We start from the raw sequence: 23,342 nt of genomic DNA, 5'->3' as shown, positions 1-23,342 counted from the left end.
CAGCGATACAGATAGCAGGAGAAATATGTATTGATCTGCAGCAGATTTAGCCTGAGGGGATCAATTCTCTATTCTGAAGCATAATGGGGCAACTCCTTAATCTACACACACATAACTTAGAGATGTATCTACTGTGCTCATAACAATTCCCCCAGACACAACAACACTACAGTTCCTACAACAAATCCCCTTGGAGGAAGTTCCTGTCCCTTACACACCCTGGCTATCAATCTGTCCTTCACAAAAAATGTAAACTATCCCACAATCCCCTGCGGCAGGACGTCGGGTGGACTGTACATCAATCCTGTGTGAGAAGCAGAGGGATGGAGCGAGTGCGGCACAGCGTTGGGGAGACACTGGGGAATACCGGAGGGCTTGGAAGGATTAACAACACATTTCTCTCATTCAGACCAGGACCCCTCCACTAAAATAAGTCTGGGAGAGGAGACTGATGAAAAATGACTTATTTTCGCCTCACTGTTGTCTGTGATGAGCTTTTCCAAGCACAACTTCTGCCACGTATTAGTAGCTTGTGTTCAAGTAGGAGCTGTCCCTGCTTAGATATCCCCCTCTTTCACAAGGACGTCTCTTAATACTAAGGACAATCTGGCTAATCTTCTTGATTAAACAGCATGTTCATATTACATTCAGGCAATCAAGTTAATCAAGCTACTGGAATGCTCTGAGCATGTGCTTAATCCTCTGTGATGTTATTTAACCAGCTGACAGTTGTATTAGCATAAACAAGCGTCAGTGTAGTCTGCGCTCCGAGCCAATAGAAGACCCTAGAACGGCTCTCATCATCACTACGTGTTTAGCATCCAAATGAGGTGGCAGTCAGTCCAACGCAAAGACGGCAGATGGGAGAGGACCAACGCCCCGTCTCGATGAAAGAGTGGAGCGGAGAGAAAGAAGGAAGAGAAGACAGGAGTAGGCTAGGTGACAGACAGGTTGTTGGTCCTATGGGCAATAAAAACAAGAGACGGCCATCTGGAAGCCTGGTCTGTTTGACCTGTTTGGCCACCGGCCACCACCCCTACACCACAAATCTGTATCAATGGAGACAACCCTGTGTGTCGACTACTCCGCTGTGTCAAAGCGACAAAATAAGACTGCTCAACAATGGGGCACACATTGCAATTGACCACACACACACAGAGAAACAAATGCAGGCACTTGTTTTTGCTAACGGCAACAAAGAAATACACCATCAGTGCACATGGTGGTGGTAGCGTTATTGGCTTAACACATCATTGTCCTGTCACTGTTAGAACACCTACACACACACTGGTTATAAAATGGCTGATTAGTCACCTATGCCTAAGAGAGAGGGAGATGGCACCACAGCTGAGGAAATAGACTGCATAGAATAATTGATCTTCATTTTAATGTATTCTCTCGACCTAAATATGCCAACTATATAACTACAAGCACATCAAAAAATAGAATAGCTCTTTAGAGATCATCTTTTCTTTCAGATCGTGTGAGCCTAAAAATGGCACAGAATTTAAATAATAAACCCATACAAATCCTGACACTACTGTATGATCACAGCTATCGTTCACCAGGATGAAGCATATGGACCTGAAAAAGAAGCAGGTACATTACAGTGCTCTGGTGGTTCTCCTTTCTCTCCCTCTCTCCACAGAATCTCACCCTGCTGAAGGAGTACAATAATGCAGATGGTCGTCATGGCAACTATCAGGGCACTACGGAATGTGCTCCTGGTTGCGTGAGTGCGTCTCTCTTTCTTTCCATCTCTCTCACCAGCTCTAGCCCTTTCGCACAGGCTCTCAAAACCTCTTTCTTTTTCTTTCTTCCACTGGTGGACTTAATGTCACGTTTTGAAAGCCTATAATTACTGCTGGATCCCACTGATGACACCATTATGAGAGTAAATCTCTACAAGGCACATGGCTGGAAAATGTTGTTCGTCAAACATGTCTGTTCAGAGGTTTCTCAAGCAGTATCAGCCGCTAACGATGACATTCTTTATTACTGAATAGCGTTGGATCCTTACTAGGACGGAAAAGAGTACAACCATAACAGTTGACACTTATTATCCCCCCCAGAAGAGACACACATGAACACACATCTATACTAGAGTGAGCTGTTAACCCCTCCTGGAGAGAGATGTAGACAGTGGCCATTAAATAGGTCAGACTGGCTGCAGGGGGCTGGAGACTGACGGGGGTTAGAGGTGGGGGGTAATTTCAGCAACAGGAATTTTAACAGGAGAGCAGGGGAGGTGGATGGATTAATGACCAACAGGTTATCCCTGTTTGAATGACCCCTGTTGCAGTCATCTGCCAAGGAAAACACTGTTACAGTGGTTCATGTGCCGAGAACACACTGCAGACTGGAACTAGCTTGTTCTGGGCAGTTCAGGCCAAGCTTGGGTCACTGCAAGAAACCTCAGAAATTGCAATATAGTGCATAGTCAGACAGAACCCATCCTCGTGAGCTGCCCAACATTGTGCTAACTAGTGACTGGCCATGTCTGTAGTAGGTGAAGTTGGATGGCGTAGGGTCACAACAGCAACATTAACTATGTTCTGCCATGATGCCCCCCTTTTCCTCACTAGTTAATCCAAACAATAACAGCAGTAGCGTCTCCTCAGCTCAGATGTTGAAGTCATTCCACTCTGGGATACAAGACCCATGGGGAACCTCATAAACATCCTAAAGTACCTTGGTCCCCGCCCCCTCCATCTCCCAGCAAGCTCTACTCTAACTGAGCGTGGTTCCCGTTCCCGTAAGAGGCACCGTTAATTATTTGTTTGTGTTTACGGCAGGGAAAAGAAAACATCAGTTAGGTTGAGGAAACCTCATGTCTTCTCTCTCAGCAGCTGTAATGCGCAAGGGTCTCAAAACAGGAGAGGAGATAGCCATTGGTTAAGTGGTTTTTGAGTGACGGCATATTAACCAATGACTGATATGATAGCACGGCTGGCAGAGGTGGTCAGGCTTCAACCCCAACATTTGAATTGCAAAGCCCTTGGAAAGCAGACTCCTCCTTCAAAGGCCAGTAGTGACAAAGCCTTTTGAAACAGCATGTGAAAAAAGCTTACGTTGCACTGAAATACAACACCCCACCACACAGTAGTGCATTTAATAGCTACAGGACGCTAGGAACCCTTAATCTAATCATTTTATTATAACTCCGATGGCACTGACACATTGTTTCCAACTCCTCCGGAGTGGGTTCATTACTGTACTTCTACAAATCACAACTATCTTGTAATGCAACTGAATAAATGTTATTTTTGAATTGAAAATGAAATGCCATCATAACAAAAGACACAGACAGAGAGAGAGAGACCGAGATAGACCTTTAGGGGAGGTAAGATCACAAATGCCCATAAGCGCTATGCTCCGAAAGTACATGTCCGAAAATAAGTCAGCAAGCTGGTTTGAGTTAGTGGAGCAGAGTGGCTTCGGAGGTTCTGGGGGGTGGGTGGTGGTGGTGGAAGAGAGGCAAGGCTGGAAGATGAATGAGATGGGCCTGTCTGTATGGAGATCCAGGAATAAATACCCTCACCATATGCTGGAGACAGTATTTAAAAGCAGTTGTGGAGACAGTAACTTGAGCACATATGCTAAACAATTAAATTCTGCACTTCCTGTGCCAGAAAGAGTTAACAAACCACCTATCATTTGTTTACAATCATCTGTGTTACAGTTGAACTGTATCCTCAATAAATTAACTGAAATTACATAAACCTCAGTTCAATACAATATAATATTTTCCCTTCCTCCTCTCGAAGACACTATCCGAGTTTACACTTCTCTCTCTCTCTCTCTCTCGGTGCCACCAGCTCAATACAATCGAACACCATTTATGCTGTGATCTCCTTCCATTTGTGTCTCCACATCTCCAACTAAATCTCCCTTAATCGAGACAGATGACACCTCGTCCATGCCTCCGGTCCATCTCCATCTCTCTTCGTGACACACACTCCACACGGAGGCATTCCAATGGATCAAATATAATGAGCTGACAGAGGATGACGGAGGTACAAAATACATGTCATTATCACAGGCTTTATTACAGACAGATGCCATGCCTCGTCATCATCCAGACCCTCCTGTCTCTCACTGATACCTTGCTCTGGTGAGGGGAGGAATGAGGCCTATGAACTACAGTACACACTGAGCGGTTATTAGTCTACGTGCTGTCAATCGTTGACTATAACTATGGATCGTCCATAGCAGGCATCACCGCCTGGTATGGCAACTGCTTGGCCTCCGACTGCAAGGCACTACAGAGGATAGTGCGTACGGCCCAGTACATCACTTGGGCCAAGCTTCCTGCCATCCAGGACCTCTATACCAGGTGGTGTCAGAGGAAGGTCCTAAAAATTGTCAAAGACTCCAGCCACCCTAGTCATAGACTGTTCTCTCTGCTACCGCACGGCAAGCGGTACCGGAGCGCCAAGTCTAGGTCCAAAAGGCTTCTTAACAGCTTCTACCCCCAAGCCATAAGACTCCTGAATAGCTAGTCATGGCTACCCAGACTATTTGCATTGTCCCCACCCCATCCCCCTCTTTTACGCTGCTGCTACTCTGTTTATTATTTATGCATAGTCACTTTAACTCTACCCACATGTACATATTACCACACACGCACATTGACTCTACCGGTAACCCCGTGTATATAGCCTCCCTACTGTTATTTTATTTTACTGCTGCTCTTTAGTCCCCTGTAGCTCAGTTGGTAGAGCATGGCGCTTGCAACGCCAGGGTTGTGGGTTCGTTTCCCACGGGGGGCCAGTATGAAAAATGTATGCACTCACTAACTGTAAGTCGCTCTGGATGAAAGCATCTGCTAAATGACTAAAATGTAAAATGTGTTTTTTTTTTTTTTTACTTATCTATTTTTTACTTATCAAAAAAAAAAAAAAACTTTATTTTAAAAAACTGCATTGTTGGTTAAGGGCTTGTAAGTAAGCATTTCACTGTAACGTCTACACCTGTTGTATTCAACGCATGTGGCAAATACACATTTATTTGATGGTCAGGTGGGGAGAGCGAGAAAGAAGAGCTTTGAATGAGCTGCGATGGACAATGAGACAGCCATTGTCTGCATTTAATAGCTCTCCACCCCTACTTTCACTCTTTCTCCTCCTCTTCCATACATTTCCATCTTTGACCATTAACATTCTCTCCATTCTCCACTTCTTCCCTCTATTCTCACCTCCTCCTTCTCCGCCCATTTCTTGTCCATCACTTTCTCCAGTGTGGCCTGTCTCAATGTGAGGCAGCTCTGAGGTGTGCTCATGGGACAAACAGCAGATATCCGACAACAATCTCCAGAGTAACGAGGAGGCATGACCGACTCCTGTTGCTATAGCGTCGCCTCCACAACCCTGTTCCCGTCGCCGCCGCAAACACCTTTGTCGCGAACACCTCACTCTCGTGCGGGCACACGCCTTCCTCATCGACGCGGCGCAATCCATGATTAGGTAAGAGCGTTGTACCCCCACGATGAGCGCAAAAGCAGCCCTTGCAAAAATGGGTCTGTATAGTTCCAATAGTCTGATGTAAAATGAGCTGCTTTGTCCTGGTTCTTTTTTCCTACGTTGGACGGGACGGTGGAGGGGGAGGCGAGGCCTGCGCTGGCGGTTTGGTTGTTCTGTAAGGCTTCAGAGAATACAGCTGGCTGAGACTTCAACAGAAACCATAAGGAGTCTGAAAGGGTTGGAGTCCAAACACCACAGAGCGAGGGAGGAATGGAGGGAGAGAGAGAGAGAGAGAGAGAGAGAGAGAGAGAGAGAGAGAGAGAGGGAGGGGGGCCAGCGAGAAACCACCAAACTCATTCAGCGACCTCAGCATTGCTCTCTGCCTTTCTTTATGAGTGCTGTTAAAGTTGGGAGAAACGTCACACACACACACACACACATTTACACAAACGCTCTCTCACTCAGACAGATCAGGTCCTGACAGACCGAGGGGTCAGGCTTACCGGAACAGTGCATATCCAGGTCAGTATTCTTGGCACAGGGAGAGGTTGATGTAGGGAGGGAAAGCTCCAATTCTGGAATGGGAGGACCCCCCTCCAAAGATGGTCCCACAAGCATACACATACATTCACAGAGAAAGGGCAGGGAGCCACAGAGAGGAAGAGAGCGGGAACCACTAACCAGACAGAGAAAGAGAGAGGGGGCTGGCTTGTGAATAGGAGGACCAGAGCACAGATGGTAATGCTTATGGGAAGTGTGTCAACCCAGGCTGTGCGGGGGGAGGGGGGAGTTACTCTGTTGTTGGGTCACAGACACGGGGACGATCAAATGAGGGCCCCAAGGTCATTACCCCTTTGACCTTGCCACCCCGAGAGCCGTCTGCAGCGGACAAGGGGGTGTCGGAGTCAGGGTGGGTCATGTGTCACTGCTTTTAAGAGATGGCCAATCTGTCTTCCCTGCATGTCCGTTAGCGTCAGTGGACGGCCTTGTCTTGTTTATGCAACAAGATACCATACCTACTGTTTGTTAGCTTTACCAAGACATCTACATCTAGCCACAACAGCTGCACTTAAGCACTTGGTGTCATCTGATGAAGTTAACTTATACACATACACAAACACACAACGCATAAGTACTGTAACTATAAATGTTGTTGCAACAAGCCTAGAGACAACTCTTGAAAACAAGTATAAAATTAGTAGGAACAGACACAGAATTCAAACAAAAAGATGTTGCCTCTCTGCCTAAGGGTGGGGAATACAAAGGGAGTAATTAGGAAACATGAAACTCAAAGTGAAAAGTTTATGACATATTTTAGTGGCAATTCCTGCATGCATTCCATTAATTTTGGTTTGAAAAACAAACAAAAAAACTAAAGCATGTCTGGCTCTTTGATGTGAAAAGAAAGGGGAATGCCCACAAACTGTTAAGAATAGATGCTCCCAGAGTTTTAATTTAGCAGTATTTTGACCACAGTAGGTTTTTGTCAGGCTTTCACAATGTGAGAACAGTGGGAATATTTATAGACGGGACAAGTGATTACAAAGTGAGTCCTTCCACGGTTTGTTTCTTGACAAGCAGATGTGAAGACTATGTGAGTTCACCAGGCAGCTTTTGGAGATGCCAGCCAGTGCACCAAATATTGGCCTACTATGTGGAGCTGGAGTGAGTTGAGAGACTTATAAGAGAATCACAGTCTGGGCTGTGGGGAAGCGGTTTCAGACGAGTGTCATTCAGAGCGAGAGCCATGTCTCTAAGACAAACACGGCATCCTAAGAAAATAATGTTTAAATGGATGAGGGAATAAAACAGACAGGAATATCAGCTAATGGTCAAAGCCCACTCTCCTTTAAGCTTCCAGTTGGCAACAGTTAGGAGACGTCATCATCCTCTCCAGAATGATACTACAAGATGAAAGTATTCCAGTTGTGCTATTGCAGTCCTTTTTCTCTCTTTTTTAAAAGTAACTGTCCAGTGTTTCCAGATTTCTATGAAATATGACCCATAATTAATTAATTACAATGAGTGAAATAGTTTTCCTTCCAAAATGTTTTAATTAAGTTTGTTAAAAAGCAGCTTTTCCGTGTTGGAAGGGTGTGGGCGTAGCCCAACAACATGTTCTGTGTTGGAATTGTGTGAGCGTACCCCAACAGAATGGTGTGGCGTATACTGCTCATTAAAAATATTAATGCAAGTAGACCGCCGATTGGCCCGCTAATCCTCCTGTATGAGGAAATAGCAAGCATTTTTTAAACGGTCTGTTTGAGATACAAGTTTGAGGTGGGGTTTTTCAAGTGTTTTTATATTTTTGCTTTGACCACAAATATGAGTATATAGGATGAGTCAACAACATTATTTGGGTATACAGTGCAGTCTGAAAATATTCAGACCCCTTGACTTTTTCCCCAAAACCTACGTTACAGCCTTATTCTAAAATGGTTAAATTAAAAGTTTTCCTCATCAATCTACACACAGGACAAAGCAAAAACAGGTTTTTAGAAATGTTAGCAAATTTATTAAAAATACTAAACAGAAATACCTTATTTACATAATAAGTATTCAGACCCTTTGCTATGATACTCGAAATTGAGCTCAGGTGCATCCTGTTTCCATTGATCATCCTTGAGATGTTTCTACTTGATTGGAGTCCAAGTCTATTGATTGGATGGAAATGACTTGGAAAGGCCCTGCCAAGCCGCACTGCTTCTTGACACACTGCTCGCTTAACCCGGAAGCCAGCCGCACCAATGTGTCGGAGGAAACACCGTACAACTGGTGACCGAAGTCAGCGTGCATGCGCCCAGCCCGCCACAGGAGTCGCTAGAGCGCGATGGGACAAGGACATCCCGGCTGGCCAAACCCTCCCCTAACCAGGACGACGCTGAGCCAAATTGTGCGCCGCCTCATGGATCTCCCAGTTGCGGCCGGTCTGTAGTGATGCCTCTAGCACTGTGATGTAGTGCCTTAGACCGCTGCGCCACTCGGGAGGCCCCGAATGCACTGTAAGTTAACAGAATATTAACTTTTAAAAGTGAGATTTTCACTGGACAATTACTTTAAGACATGTAGATGGTATGAATCACTGAAAAGTGACAGCAGAGTTGATGAGTGAACTCTCTGGAGTTTGACTGGAGATCTGCTCTTGGGTATACAACATTTCTCAAACCGTCTGTCTACTAGGACGAGCTGTCATTCGTTACATGGGAGAACACTGCAATATGGTTTACCCCCCCCTGGGCGGGACTTCAAAGTGTTCAGAGCTCATATACTTCCATCATCCTTTGGAGAGAAAAAAATACAGTGAAATCTGGCATGAGAGCTAGTTGTCTGGGCAAGAGTAGCCACACTCCTCAAAAGCTATCAAATAACTATGTGCTGTTTCAAGGTCCCTTGCTTGAGTTTAGCTGGAGTTCAACTCCTTCCACAGGCTCAAGGAGAGGTTCTGTGAGGTAAAAGTTGCCAGAAAACTAATTGCAGCTTGAAGACAGCATAGTCCAGTCCATGTAAAAACACTACTCTTGGAGTGGGTGAGACAATTCTCCTCAGGATCCACCAAAAAGTGATACCTTCCTCGGTTTTGAACCAACCAATGTGTTTATTAATTGAGAGGATCGTGAAAACAGGAAGAATGAAGGGTGCCTTGTTTTCCAAGGAAGTGTCATTCTAGGCTTAAAATCTTTCCTCAGGTTAGAACAGTATGGTGTTTTGGCACATCCCTCCATGCTCCACTCTAACGAACAAATTTCAAGGTGACAAATCCGGTCTGTCATCTTTGCTCTCTCCTAGCTTCAAGGTCTGGCAACGACATGTGAGAAATCTGTTTAATACTCCCAAGATAACATTTTACATTTACATTTTAGTCATTTAGTAGACGCTCTTATCCAGAGCGACTTACAGGAGCAATTAGGGTTAAGTGCCTTGCTCAAGGGCACATCGACAGATTTTTCACCTAGTCGGCTCGGGGATTAGAACCAGCGACCTTTCGGTTACTGGCACAACGCTCTTACCCACTAAGCTACCTGCCGCCCCATATTTAGTGTCTATTCTCTGCAATAGCACTACCTCATTATGGCTGAAGAGCTGAACAATCACAAAAAAGGAGATCTGAATGCCAGATGTTGCATTTCTATTTACATGGTGAGATATTTAGAGACAGAGAATTGGGTTAAGAACCACTTTCTGGCATGCAACAACAACTTACATAAGCCCGCTGAACAGCGAATACACTGGTGCAGAGCACAAAGTGTTGAACCAGTAAACACTGGGTCGCATCGCAGGCACTACTACAAAAACCACTAACAATGCTACGTCCTTGTTGTCTCCAGTCTATTCCTCATTGGATGGAGATACTAACTCTGCCCGCCAGCTGTCAAGGCCAGAGAGAACCTCCCCATCGCCCCAGAAAGCCAAAGGACACACCTTCCATTAAAGCTTATGCTTACCGTTCCCTTAGGTCAAAGGAAGCCAATGAGAGGTTGTGGTGGGGAAAGGGGACGGAGGGCAAGAGGAAAGGAGGATAGTGTAGGTTAGCGGAGGGGGGTAATGCGATGGGAATTAATAAGATGGTGTAAATGCATCATGGGCGTAGAAAATCCCTCCAGGGACAGATGTGACATTTCTCTGCGGCAGCACTTTCCAGGAAGGGAAGGGGCGAGATTACAGAATCTCTGAATAAATATGTGAGCATAAGTACATGTAGACCAGCACATACTTTATCATATGTCGTGCATCTCTTCAATATAGCTGGAAGAGCGTGGGTTGAATCCATAATACATCCTAGGAGTAAGAGTCTTGTCTTGATCATTCATTAATAGGAGCTGGTGGGGTTGAAAGGATTGCACAATTAGAACCTGCCATCTGCACTGGGCTACATGATCAAATTAGCCATAAGACATGCTGAATGCCAAACCCAATGTCTTGAATCCTAAGAAACAACACTATGACACAACAAAAACAAAGCACTTCATAAAAGCAGACGTGACGCTACTGTACCGCAAAAGCAACTCCCATTCTTTGATCTAGCATTGCTCATTCATTCACAATGGCAGATGAAGAACAAAATGGCGGTGGTGGCCAGCAAATCTATCACAATCCCATCTACACACACCTCCGCTGTCACACATTGACCCATCGCCCTGAGAGGCCTGGGATGTGAGCCACGGAAACACACGCCCCACACTCCATTACTGAGCCATTAGAGGGCGAGCGGTCACACGTGAGGTGGCTACGAGGTGAAACCCCCTTGTCTCATGCCCCGCATTGGGTCATCCATCAGGCTCGTTGACTGTGAGGGTCACCGCCATATTGTGTACTGGACTGTGCAACGCCATAATGGCCTCCGTAAATACAGTAGAAACACACTCACTAGCATACATGCTACAATACGAGAGCAGGGCTAACAAGCGAGTAGCCACTAGCGCCTGCTCGGTGATAGATGGCAAGTGCAGACGATTAGTCCAATGCTATTGTTGCGGTTATTATCTAATTAGCTGGCATACTTAGCCGGTTTGACTTACAAGAGCAATTTTCACCAGCACAAGACATTCAGCGGGAATAGCTCTGGTAGGTCATATTACAGAAACAATAACGATGGCAGGTCATATTGAACAGCCCTGGCTGGTACAATGAGAGTCATCATTTATGGGGTATTGCAGGGCTATGTAAACAGAACACAACAATAACATTAAGAAAATGGATGCTGTGACAATGACATTGACACTCACTTAAATAGCAATAATGTTTACAGGAAACAAAGAGGAAGAAAAATTATAGAAAAGGGGGCAAACCAGCGGAGGCTGCTGAGGGGAGGACGGCTCATAATAATGGCTGGAATGGAGTAAAGGGAATGGTATCAAACACATTTGATACCATTCCATTCCAGCCATTACACTCCATTTCAGCCATTATTATGAGCCGTTTTCCCCTCAGCAGCCTCCACTGGGGCAAACCTATTGTCATTTATGATTGGACATAAATAGCACACTGTATGACTTCAATAGGGCTTTAGAGGCCTGTTTCTAAGGGTTTCTATCTCCAACAGGGTCCATGGGAATGCAAGAGTAAATAGTTAAGTTTAAATACCAGAATATCTATTTAGTATCACAGTGAGAAGACTAATTGAAGACTAAGAGACCCTTATTGACCAAAGCAATAATGTGAAAAATGGAAAACAGGCAATGCTCTCACACCTCACTATATCGCTCTCCTTAAATACAGTGTAAAACTGCTGAAAAAGATAAGACAGGTGAAATTGTGATAAGACCTCAGTTGGGTATGACCTCAACAATGGCAAAATGACCAACACTAGCTAGGTTTCCATCCAATAGGCCACAGATTTTCATGCGAATATTCTAAACTCTGCATAAAAATGTGCATTTTCCCACCAGAGATGTTTCTATCAAATTGACTTGTTGCAGATAAAAGGCTGTGCGGGATGACGTAGTGCACATTAAAATAACTTTTGCAGATCAATTCCCATGCACCAAATAAAATAAGTTAAAAGGGTTTCCATCGTATTTTCAACTCTGATGGTTCTGTTTCTAAAAATGTTGTGTTATTGTGAATGTGCCCACTCTGGTATTGGCACGTGTGCTCTAGCCAACAGCTCGCAGATACAGTGTGGGTATAACGTACATGATGAGATTATTATGGACAAAAGAGCAATATTATTTGTATTTGTCAAACGGCAGCCAAGCATCGATCATCATGTCACCAGAATAAGACCCTCTCTATTTATTGGAAATTAGCATCAAGCTCATCCCCTTCCACCACCCTGTGAAGTTCATCATAACTTACTTCATCTGTAGCCTAATAAACTGCATGCTTTCCGAGTCGTAGTAGGAGGACCACAACATGTCATCGTGTGACTCCAAGTTGACTTCGATATGATGGTTATTATATCAATATCTGCGCATAAAGGCGCTTCCGCTGTCATTTCTCGCATAATTAATTTGACAGACGAAATTGATTGTCTAGCGTATTTTGTTTTGCCCACATTTGGAAAGTTTACCGACAAATTAGCTGTTTCCATCCGGCATGTGGTAACATTTTTCTCCCCCCAACATGTACTTTACTGGCATAAACAGGTTGGATGGAAACCTGATTACTGTCTGCATTTTGTTCTGTCTGAGCATTATACGTTAATAAAGAGCACATTTCTTGCTTATTAAGCCTCCTTTGGGACATTCTTCTTTACATTTGACAGTGGGCATCTGGTCAGTCCATTGCTGCCAGTAGTATGTGCCACTGTTGATAAATCAGAGACGATATGAAGTAGTGGTGGAGATGGCGTAGCGTGATTAGTCTCCCTAACGAGGACTGACTGTTCGTTTACGTGTGTGAAAGAGTGACAGCTGCCCGTGTCCCTGAGGGTGCCACTGCCTTCCTTCCTCCGCGTGGGTTCTTCTTATGTAAGCGGTTTCTTTGACGACCGAGAGGTGCCTCAGAGTGTGTCCTGAGTTGCCATGACCGCCCACACCGGTTCTGATTGGCTTTGGGTTGGCTATAGGATTTCCCAGGGGAATACACCTGTGGGTTGAGGTGGTGGCTTCTCTGAATGTCTATTGGCTACAGTACATTACCTTGCAAAGGCCCAGACACAAGTATGTTTTCTTTAAAACACACAAGTACACGCAGTCATAGAGAAATATACATACATAACAGACATGCAACAAACTAACATGCAATTATAACATATTGAAATATAAAACCCCGGCATCTCCTCACACACTCCCCTCCAGAGTGAGAGAGAGATAGAAAGAGAAGAAGAGAAAGGCAGACTTATTGGAAGGGTTCTCACCATTTAACTAAATCCTTCCCTCAGTAAAGCTTGAGAAAATAAAACCCAAATGTCTTCCGTTCTGCATGAATTGTTGACAAACAACCCCGGGAGAAGAGGATAATCAACTTTCCATTCAAACCAATCCTCAGCTCCGAGCAGCGTCTTTCCTCTGCTCTCAAACAGAAGCCTAATTCTGTGTCCCTTCACAGTTGACGTGTGACGTAGACACAGAGGGAGTGAATGAGAGAGAGGGAGAGAGAGATAGCGGAGTAGAGCATGTTTAGATGGCAGTCACCTGACAGGGGAGACGAAGGAGGAAGTGAGGCAGTAGCATCACCCCAATCACGTCATACCCCCCAGGCTCCCCAGCCGGTGATGGAGGGAAAGGTGTGGGTAGAGAGGAACTCATCCTCTAAGCATTCCTTTATTTCCAGAGCCTGTTGTCATTAGTGTGGTGGTGGGTGATGGTGGTAAAAGAGTATGTGTTTGTACAGGGCATGGGAGAGAGAGAATCAACAAGGCAAGTATACAGAGCCTTCTGAAAGTATTTATTCCACATTTTGTTGTGTTACAGCCTGAATTCAAAATTGATTAAAACAAATACAAATCTCACCCATCTACATACAATACCCCATAATGACAAAGTGAAAACATGTAGTTTAGTTTATTTTTATAATACAAAACTCCCTAGTCCTTGCCGATGACAAGCATGCCCATAACATGATGCAGCCACCACCATGCTTGAAAATATGAAGAGTGGTACTCAGTGATGTGTTGGATTTGCCCCAAACATAACGTTTTGTATTCAGGACAAAGTTCATTTCTTGGCCACATTTTTTTGCAGTTTTACTTTAGTGCCTTATTGCAAACAGGACTCCTGAACTTATTTAGGCTTGCCATAACAAAGGGGTTGAAAACATATTGACTCAAGACATTTCAGTTTGACATTTTTAATTAATTTGTAAACATTTCTGAAAACATAATTCCACTTTGACATTATTGGGTATTGTGTGAAGGCTAGTGACACAAAGTCTCAATTTAATACATTTAAAATTCAGGCTGTAACACAACAAAATGTGGAAAATGGGGTGTGAATACTTTCTGAAGGCACTGTATGTCTGTCACACCCTGGCTCTGGGGACTCTATATGTTGAGCCAGGGTGTGTAGATTCTATGTGTTTGTATTCTGTGTTATAGTTCTAGTTGTTTCATTTCTATGTTGGCCAGTGTGGTTCTCAATCAGAGGCAACGAGTGTCAGCTGTTGCTGGTTGTCTCTGATTGGGAACCACATTTAAACAGGCTGTTTTCCCACAGTAGTTGTGGGATCTTGTTCCTTTCGGTGTGTTCCGTGTTTGTTGTGTTTAACATAGAACGTCACGTTTCGTTTGTTGTTTTGTTGTTCGTGCATTCATTAAAATAAAGAAGTATGTTCGTTCATCACGCTGCGCCTTGGTCTACTCCCTCTAACGATCGTGACAGAAGATCCCACCATACCAGGGCCAAGCAGCGTGTCCAGGAGCAGGCGGCCTGGACATGGGAGGAAGCGCCGGGAAAGGAGCTGGAGAGGTTGGCGATGGCCCAGGTGGGCCAATTGTGGTCCTGGGAGGACATGCTCGGGGGTAAAGGGCCATGGGCTAAGGTTAAGGCCCTGGCGAGAGAGGAGCAACGGCGTCAGCAGTGTCGTCGTCGGACGGACGAGAGGCAACCCCAAAAAAATTTTAGGGGGGGGGGGCACACGGCATGGGCGACTGGGCAGCAGGAGGCTGCCACAGGGCGAATTGGGAGATTAGGTGAGGAGGCCACCGGGTTTGGGGGGCCAGAAGGCAGGTTGGCGGAGCCTGGATGGAGAGCAGAGCCAACTCCCCGTACTCAGGCATGGCAGCATGAGACTGGGCAGGTTCCGGGGTATGCGGAGCTGCGTACTGTGCCACGAGTGGTCCGGCATAGTCCGGTACATCCTGTGCGAGCACCCCGCACGTGTCGTGCGAAGGTGGGCATGCAGCCAGGACGGAGTGTGCCGGCTCAGCGCTCGTGGCCTCCAGTGCCTCTCCTCGGTCCCGGATATCCTGCGCCAGTGTCACGTGCTGTTATGCCAGTACGGGTACACAGCCCTGTACGTCCTGTGCTGATGCCTCACACAGAGTGTGTGAAGGTAGGCATTCAGCCAGGACGGGTTGTGGCAGCTCTTCACTCCAGGCCTCCTATCCGTCTCCACAGCCCGGCCCGGCCTGTTCCTGCCCTTCGCACCAAGCCTACGGTGCGCATCGCCAGCCCAGCCCGGCCTGTTCCTGCCCCTCGCACCAAGCCTACGGTGCGCGTCGCCAGCCCGGCCCGGCCTGTTCCTGCTCCTCGCACCAAGCCTACGGTGTGCGTCGCCAGCCCGGCCCGGCCTGTTCCTGCCCCTCGCACCAAGCCTTCGGTGCGCATCGCCAGCCCAGCCCGGCCTGTTCCTGCCCCTCGCACCAAGCCTACGGTGCGCGTCGCCAGCCCGGTCCGGCCTGTTCCTGCCCCTCGCACCAAGCCTACGGTGCGCGTCGCCAGCCCGGTCCGGCCTGTTCCTGCCACTCGCACCAAGCCTACGGTGCGCGTCGCCAGCCCGGCCCGGCCTGTTCCTGCCACTCGCACCAAGCCTATGGTGTGCGTCGCCAGCCCGGCCCGGCCTGTTCCTGCCCCTCGCACCAAGCCTAAGGTGCGCATCGCCAGCCCGGCCCGGTCTGTTCCTGCCACTCGCACCAAGCCTACGGTGCGCGTCGCCAGCCCGGCCCGGCCTGTTCCTGCCACTCGCACCAAGCCAGGGGTGCGCATCGTCAGCCCGGTCCGGCCCGTTCCTGCTCCACGCACCAAGCCAGGGGTGCGCATCGTCAGCCCGGTCCGGCCCGTTCCTGCTCCACGCACCAAGCCAGGGGTGCGCATCGTCAGCCCGGTCCGGCCCGTTGCTGCTCCACGCACCAAGCCAGGGGTGCGCATCGTCAGCCCGGTCCGGCCCGTTCCTGCTCCACGCACCAAGCCAGGGGTGTGCGTCGTCAGTCCGGCACAACCCGTGCCTGGGTCACCGGTGCCTGGTCAGGTACCGGTCAGCTGCTCCACACCGGAGCTTAAGCAATCCGCTCCTACGATGTCCAGTCCAGCTCCAGCCAGCGGGGCCAGACCGGACCAGGGGCGCTACGGGGGGATTATCGGAGGGTGGTGGGCAAGCCCGGAGCCGGAACCGCCTCCGAGGAGGAATGCCCACCCAGCCCTCCCCTGTCTGGTTGATGTTAAGGCGCGGTCACAGTCCGCGCCTTTTGGGGGGGGGGGGGGGGGGGGGGGTACTGTCACACCCTGGCTCTGGGGACTCTATATGTTGAGCCAGGGTGTGTAGGTTATATGTGTTTGTGTTCTGTGTTATAGTTCTAGTTGTTTCATTTCTATGTCGGCCAGTGTGGTTCTCAATCAGAGGCAACGAGTGTCAGCTGTTGCTGGTTGTCTCTGATTGGGAACCACATTTAAACAGGCTGTTTTCCCACAGTAGTTGTGGGATCTTGTTCCTTTCGGTGTGTTCCGTGTTTGTTGTGTTTAACATAGAACGTCACGTTTCGTTTGTTGTTTTGTTGTTCGTGCATTCATTAAAATAAAGAAGTATGTTCGTTCATCACGCTGCGCCTTGGTCTACTCCCTCTAACGATCGTGACAATGTCTAAGTCCAGCAAAATAAGTGTGTGTTGAACTTCTGTTGTCACGGTAACAACGTGGGAGGCAGGAGGAAAGGAGGAGGTGTAAAACGGTGGGGAAGTGTAAAGGACAACTATTAGAGAGTAAATGATAATAATAATAATAATATGCCATTTAGCAGACGCTTTTATCCAAAGCGACTTACAGTCATGCGTGCATACATTTTTTTGTGTATGGGTGGTCCCGGGGATCGAACCCACTACCTTGGCGTTTCAAGCGCCGTGCTCTACCAGCTGAGCTACAGAGGACCAATGATGCTGAAAGCTATAGCCAATGGCATGCAGAGGAAGGAAGGTGGGAAGAGAGAGCCGGGCAAAGAAAGTTAACTACAAAGGCTAATGTGGTTACCAGGGGAACATGACTCCCCTCTTTTCTCAGTCTCTCTCATCATTCACTTTCCTCAAGCACTTCATCCATCTCATAGCAATAGGTTATCTTTAGGGATTATTCATAATAGACCACCACTGAGTAGAGAACATTCAGAAAAACATGGACACAAAGTGCTAAACAGTGAAAATGAACGTTGGAAGCAAAGCAAAATCCCAATACAATTTTTCCTTCGGTGGATGGCAAGGAAAATGGGGAGGCTCGGCCCACCTAAATTAGACTAAGGGGAAACACTGCCACGCTCTTGGCACCCAGGCCTGTGTTGAGTGTGGTCTGGCAGCTACCAGGGGAGTAGAATGGCTAGGCCACACGGCGAAACCGTAGTGACTGACTGTCACCAACAGCGGGAGCACTCAAGCGGTCTGCGCCACACGTCTATTGACTGGCTGTCAGGCTCATAATTGAATCTCCAGCCCTTATTCCGCTCAGACGCTGTTGGATTAGCTAACCCGGCCACTCCACTAATGGTGTCCGGGTGAGTAGTTCTACCTCTCTCCACCCACCATCTCTGAATCTCACACTCTCTACATGTCTTTCTTTGTGCTCTCATTTCGCTCTCTTGGGCTCTTTTAGATACTTTCTCTGTGCATCCATCCTTCCTCTCTAGCTTGAAGTAATCAAACATTAAGTAAAAAGGAGCTTCAGCTTTGTTTTCACCGATTCCAGTCATGTCAGGTGAGAGGTTATAAGATACCTCATGGAAGGGAGGTAAGAAGAATGTTTTGACTATTTAAAAAAAATCTATCTTGTTCTATCTTGTTTTTTTTCTCCTCTATCTGTGAGTGTCTCTGTGTCAAACAGAACCACAGACAAAGCCTTCAATTCATGCAATGGGGTCAACTTCAGGGGCTAAGAGGTCAAAAGCCAATATTCAGTCCCTGGCAGGAGGCATCTCTCGCATTGATTGCCATCATTAGCGTGTCTGTGCACGCCATATAGCCAACCCTTTTGTTTCCAGGATGAAAAATGCGGGAATAATGCCTCGAAAACATTTCAGTGTGAGACGGATAGGAAATCCAATTGGCTAACAGGATCCATCCATCTCAGCTGCCTGCTGGTGTCCAGTGAGAGCTGCTCCACTTAAAACCTAATCAGTAATCACTGTTTAATTCCCTCCCTAAAAGGCCTGACCCAGGACAAAGACATTAAGAGATGATATTATCTTAAATCCACCAGAGCATATTGGACATGCATGAGAGAATAAAGCTAGATTTGATATGGATGCATGGGAGGTCGTTTGAGATAATACGCTTTGAGAATATGACTAGGCTATTTTCTGTTTGTCAAACACAGATGGACACAGAAAGCCAGAGACAGATAGACAGACCTTGAAAACAAGGCAAACTGAATCCCCTAACAATGGCTAGGGCACAACTGCTCAATCTACAATACATCCAATGCAAAGTGGTGCTCGGACCTAATATAGGCTAAACTGAGGGCAATAATCTTAACAAGACCATTTCAAAACATTCCAAACGTCAAACAATCCCTATAGATACAGGAATGTATATGTACAACAAAACAACTTGAACAAATAAATACCAGATGAAATGAATGATATCTGTGACTGGCCTATCAGGTCACATATGTTTATTGAATAACCAAATATACATTAAAATCAGCAGAGAAAGCCTTCCATGCCATAACAATCCTAAAACAAAAACAGTTCATATCAGTTTTGATGCAGGCAGCAACCATTTCGCACACACTCATATAAAATGCGAACTAGCATATACTGTATAGCGACTAGCTCACACTAGCAGACGAGTGGGAAAAGGCTCCATGCAACGCACAATATCACACAAACCCCCATGATGTTTACAAAACATAATTGAAAACAAGTCATTGTAAAGAGGGAGAGTGTTTGTGGGGGAAAGCCCAACAGAAATAACAGTTTTGAGTGGAACAATGGGGTCAGAAAATAATGGAGATGTTGGGTGCCTGCCAAACCCTGGTGGATTCAGAGGAAGTGGAACAGGGGGAGAGAAAGAGAGAGAATGTTGAAATGAAAGACCTATATACTGTATATTAATATTCAAATCTGTGTCCTGGTCACACCCATTTGTTTGTGACCTCTATGAGCATCGTGAAACACCCTGACCAGTCACTTCATAAGGTGAACAATTAAGAGTGCTTGCAACATTCACACCACATAATGATCCACCGGCTGTCTCGCCCTTCTCCGAGGATGGATGGAAGAGGAAAAGGGGAGTGAAAAAATACAAAGAAAAGAAAAAACCCAGACTAGTACACCCTGGTGGCCTGAACAGAAAACTACACTGTGAGCTCCATCTTATCTTGCGTGGAGAAGCTGTATTGAAAATAAATATCAATTTAGAGCCCTTCATCTTCACAAGCCTGTTGTGGTCCTCGCCTGTTTTGATGGCCAGCTTGTGAAATGGTGGCCTGTTGCCATCTATGGGGCAGATTTCAGAGAGACGCCTTGTTATGTTATCTGGGCCAGACAGTGTCGAGGAGCGATGTCACAGTCGGCTTACCAGCCTCTTTAACAGCCACAGCTTCCTGCCGAGATGTAACATTATGCATTTCCCACAATGCACCCTGAACTAACCGGGGGTGGGGTAAGTGACGTAGGGTTATGGGGGCTAAGAAAGGAGATGGGCCAACTCCACCCTCATTACTTTGAACGCTTATTTGTGAGGAGGATGGAGGATTTGACATGGATAACTTTTGGGCTTCTTGAAAGCCTCTAAACTATGACATTGCAGGGAGTTGAATAATACTGAGGAAAACTAGTTCAGATAAACAAGAAATCAGCTTCTCATGGAAATCCTTCACTTGAAATACCTGCACATGAAAAACCAACACATTGCTATAATAATAATAATAATAATAATAAGTACTTATATAGCGCTTTTCAAGGACCCAATATCCCAGTCGCCATCTCTTTCTCACACACTTTCTCACCTTTCAGTCATACTGCGATGCACCTTACTATCCATAGACAAATACTCGCACGTCAAACATTCGCATGACACGCTATCAAAACATACCATTCCAATCACTCTCTCTCTCTCTCGCACACACACACACACACTCACACACACACTCACACACACACACACACACACACACACACACACACACACACACACACACACACACACCTTCATTTTCTCGTACACACCATCACTTACACACTCCCATCCCTATCACACACCATCTCTCCTCTCCCTCTGAATTACACACAGCCGCTTCCCTATCGCAAACACCCTGGCATTAACCATCCTGGTAAGGGGGGATGGGGGGGGATGTATGAGTTTACCCCAGTGGAATGGTAAAGCAGAGGGGGGCTCAGCGAGGGGGCCAAGGGGGCGACAGGTCCACGTTCACCCAGTGGGCCTTATCTCAGTCCCATAATGAGGACTCAGCAGGGAGGCACAATCAGCCTTATCAGGACAGGCGCCATACTGTATTGTGGGGACAATTCTCAGATAATATGAAAGTGTTGGTTGTGATTTAAGCAGAGCAGCCCTCTATGAATCTAATTGGTTCATCTTCAAAGGGGTCGGGAGCCACAGTGTGCTACTTGGACAGGATGAACTGGCCAGAAATGTAATTCAGTTCAATTCAGTTCAGTGTGACAGACCCTGAATACAGTTAAAATGGAGTTAGAATCAAGTGGAAGATGTCGTCAGCGTTAGCAAGCATCTTTTCACCTTCATTACAAAGTCTACATGCATCAGGCACAAAACAAGGCTCCTTGATACTTCTCGCTGTGTCCACGCAGTAGTACTGACCAAAGGACAGCAGTAAGTTTGTTTATGCCAAACCTCACCTAGTGCGTCTACAGACCAAAACTGAACTAGGACCAGTGGTTGAGTAACTACCTGGGAGCCTCTTAGTGGTCTGCAGTCTCATGTTGAGGGCCTGGTGGGAGAGTAGGGGGGAGGAGGGCAGCGAGCGTGACACGCCCTCCATGATGCGGATGTGCTGCATGCCCTCGGTCACCGGGAGAGGAGGCACCCCGTAGTCGCCCTCAAACAGGCCGTCACCCTCTGTGGAGCTGCCACCTGGGAAGGAGAGACAGAGAGGGGTCATATAGTCATGTATAATATATTTACACAAAGCGACAGAATTTGTCATTTGACATCAACTACTGTTCACAAAAGAGACCTAAAACCAACACACTGAAATATTGAATTATCACCACTCACAATATAGAGCACACACACACACACACATCAAATCGCTCATTAACAGCACACTTAGTATCATCTCCACCGTGTCAACACCTCCAGTTTTAGACGCGGTTGAGGCTGCAGTTTCATCGTACAAGCTGGCAAACATCTGCAACTGTTATCCTAGTGTTAACGGATGGGTCCATTATGTTTCTTTCCCAGACAAGCACCTGCCTGGTGCCTGGTAGTGAAACAGCGGGCTAATTAGGATAGGCTAGGATAGCACAGCCACTAGGCATGCTGGAATGTCATCCTACCACATGTTAGAGTGACGGAAAATGTCAGCTGGAACATTCAATAGCTCTGACTGTGCCAGATATCCAGATATAGCAGAAACTAATGATAATCAATAAAAATTGATCCAATTGATCAACACCGAAGGCAAAGAGACTGAATGTGACATTACTCTATCCTCCTCCTTCTTTCTTCAGCACACTAGACGTTTCCCCTGGCAACAGCAGGTAGCCTAGCGGTTAAGAGTGTTGGGCCAGTAGCCGAAAGATCACTGATTCGAATCCCCGAGCCAGCAAGGTGGAAAATCACACACCACGTTTGGATTATATTATAGCAATTTGCGCGTGTGCATGTTTTAATTGTGTGTGTGTGTGATGTGACTAAGTGTGTTTTCACCGTGTGTCTCTGCGTTTGACTGTGCTAGATGTCTTTTCAGACTGTGTGTGTATGAGTCATCCTGTGTACAGCATCAACAACCTGCCACTCCCTTCCCAGCAGCCATAATCCCTTTCACCTTCTCAATCTATGTCTGGATCTGTGCCTATTGGCAAACTCTAATCTAACCGCTTCTACATCACTGGGAGGAGTGGGTATGGGTATGGTGAGGGCTGAGAGAAAGTGGGTAGGGGTTGTGTTAGGGGGGGGGATGAAATTCCATTCTGGGCATTTCGATTCACAGCCAATTAAACTGGCAATGTTATTACTGTGCTGCTGTAACGAGATATGACACTGGCAGAGATCTCTATCTGTGATTATCTAATAATGGACACCCTGATGAAGGCTGTACAGCCGAGAGAGAAACAAGGAAAGAAAGTGGGAAAGAAAGTGTGTGTGTGTGTGAGTGTGTGTGTGTGTGTGAGTGAGTGAGTGAGTGAGAGAGTGAGAGAGAATGAGTGTGTATGTGTATCTGATACATGTTGATGTGAATAGTTATAAGTATGTTGGTGTGTGTCTGGATGTGACCTGACTGGTCTACACAGACTAAACAAGGCCATGTGTAGGGCATCCTACTGCTCAGTGTTTTCTATAGTTGCAGACAGACATAAAAAGGCAGAGTGTGACTGCTGGTCACTATGTTCACCAGTGTGGCTCTTGCTGTCTGAGGTGGAAGTGAAGATCTCCATTTCCAGGTAAAAGTTATTCTCTCTGCTTAATGGCACACTGTAGGCTAACTGAAGGCATGCTAGCAATACTGTACCCACATCATCATATACACACACACACAACAGGCCTCCCGTCACGTGTCCCCACCTAGCCCTCTGGCCCCTGAGAGACAGTATATCAGTCCCTGTGCCCGAGGCCTGAGGCAGAGGGGGAATAAGATACGGATGATGCCGCTGCGCCCTTCAATGTCACGAAAGGTAATCTGCCAGCCAGGGGAATTTGCAGTGCTGCAAAAGTATAATAAAGAGCATAGCTTTAACCTTATGGGAGCCAAGTGTATCTTACCAGTATGTAACAGCAATGACTGTGTCTAGGGTCATTGACTAAGAGCATTGTATTTGGTTCAAATCATTCCCTAAGTTCTAAACCTCAGCTGAATCTGGTAATGAATGGTGTGGCTG

At 46.5% G+C, this 23,342-nt stretch overlaps 1 protein-coding gene across 2 annotated transcripts in view; it reads right to left on the bottom strand.

Annotated features, from left to right (window-relative positions):
• Positions 1 to 23,342, bottom strand: part of LOC311146162 (protein TANC2-like) — a gene marked incomplete at both ends in the record, with an annotated part of 61,328 nt that overhangs the window by 26,656 nt on the left and 11,330 nt on the right. For both annotated transcript variants that reach the window (XM_084182651.1, XM_084182652.1), the window contains one exon: positions 21,193 to 21,375. In XM_084182651.1, the coding sequence (XP_084038777.1) occupies positions 21,193 to 21,375 (183 nt within the window). The remainder of the gene's footprint in view (positions 1 to 21,192; positions 21,376 to 23,342) is intronic.

The sequence above is a fragment of the Coregonus lavaretus genome, assembly GCF_964263955.1.
Source record: "Coregonus lavaretus genome assembly, chromosome: 2".
NCBI lineage: Eukaryota > Metazoa > Chordata > Actinopteri > Salmoniformes > Salmonidae > Coregonus > Coregonus lavaretus.
Note: the sequence above shows the minus strand (reverse complement) of the source record. Positions and strands in the feature narration are given on the sequence as shown.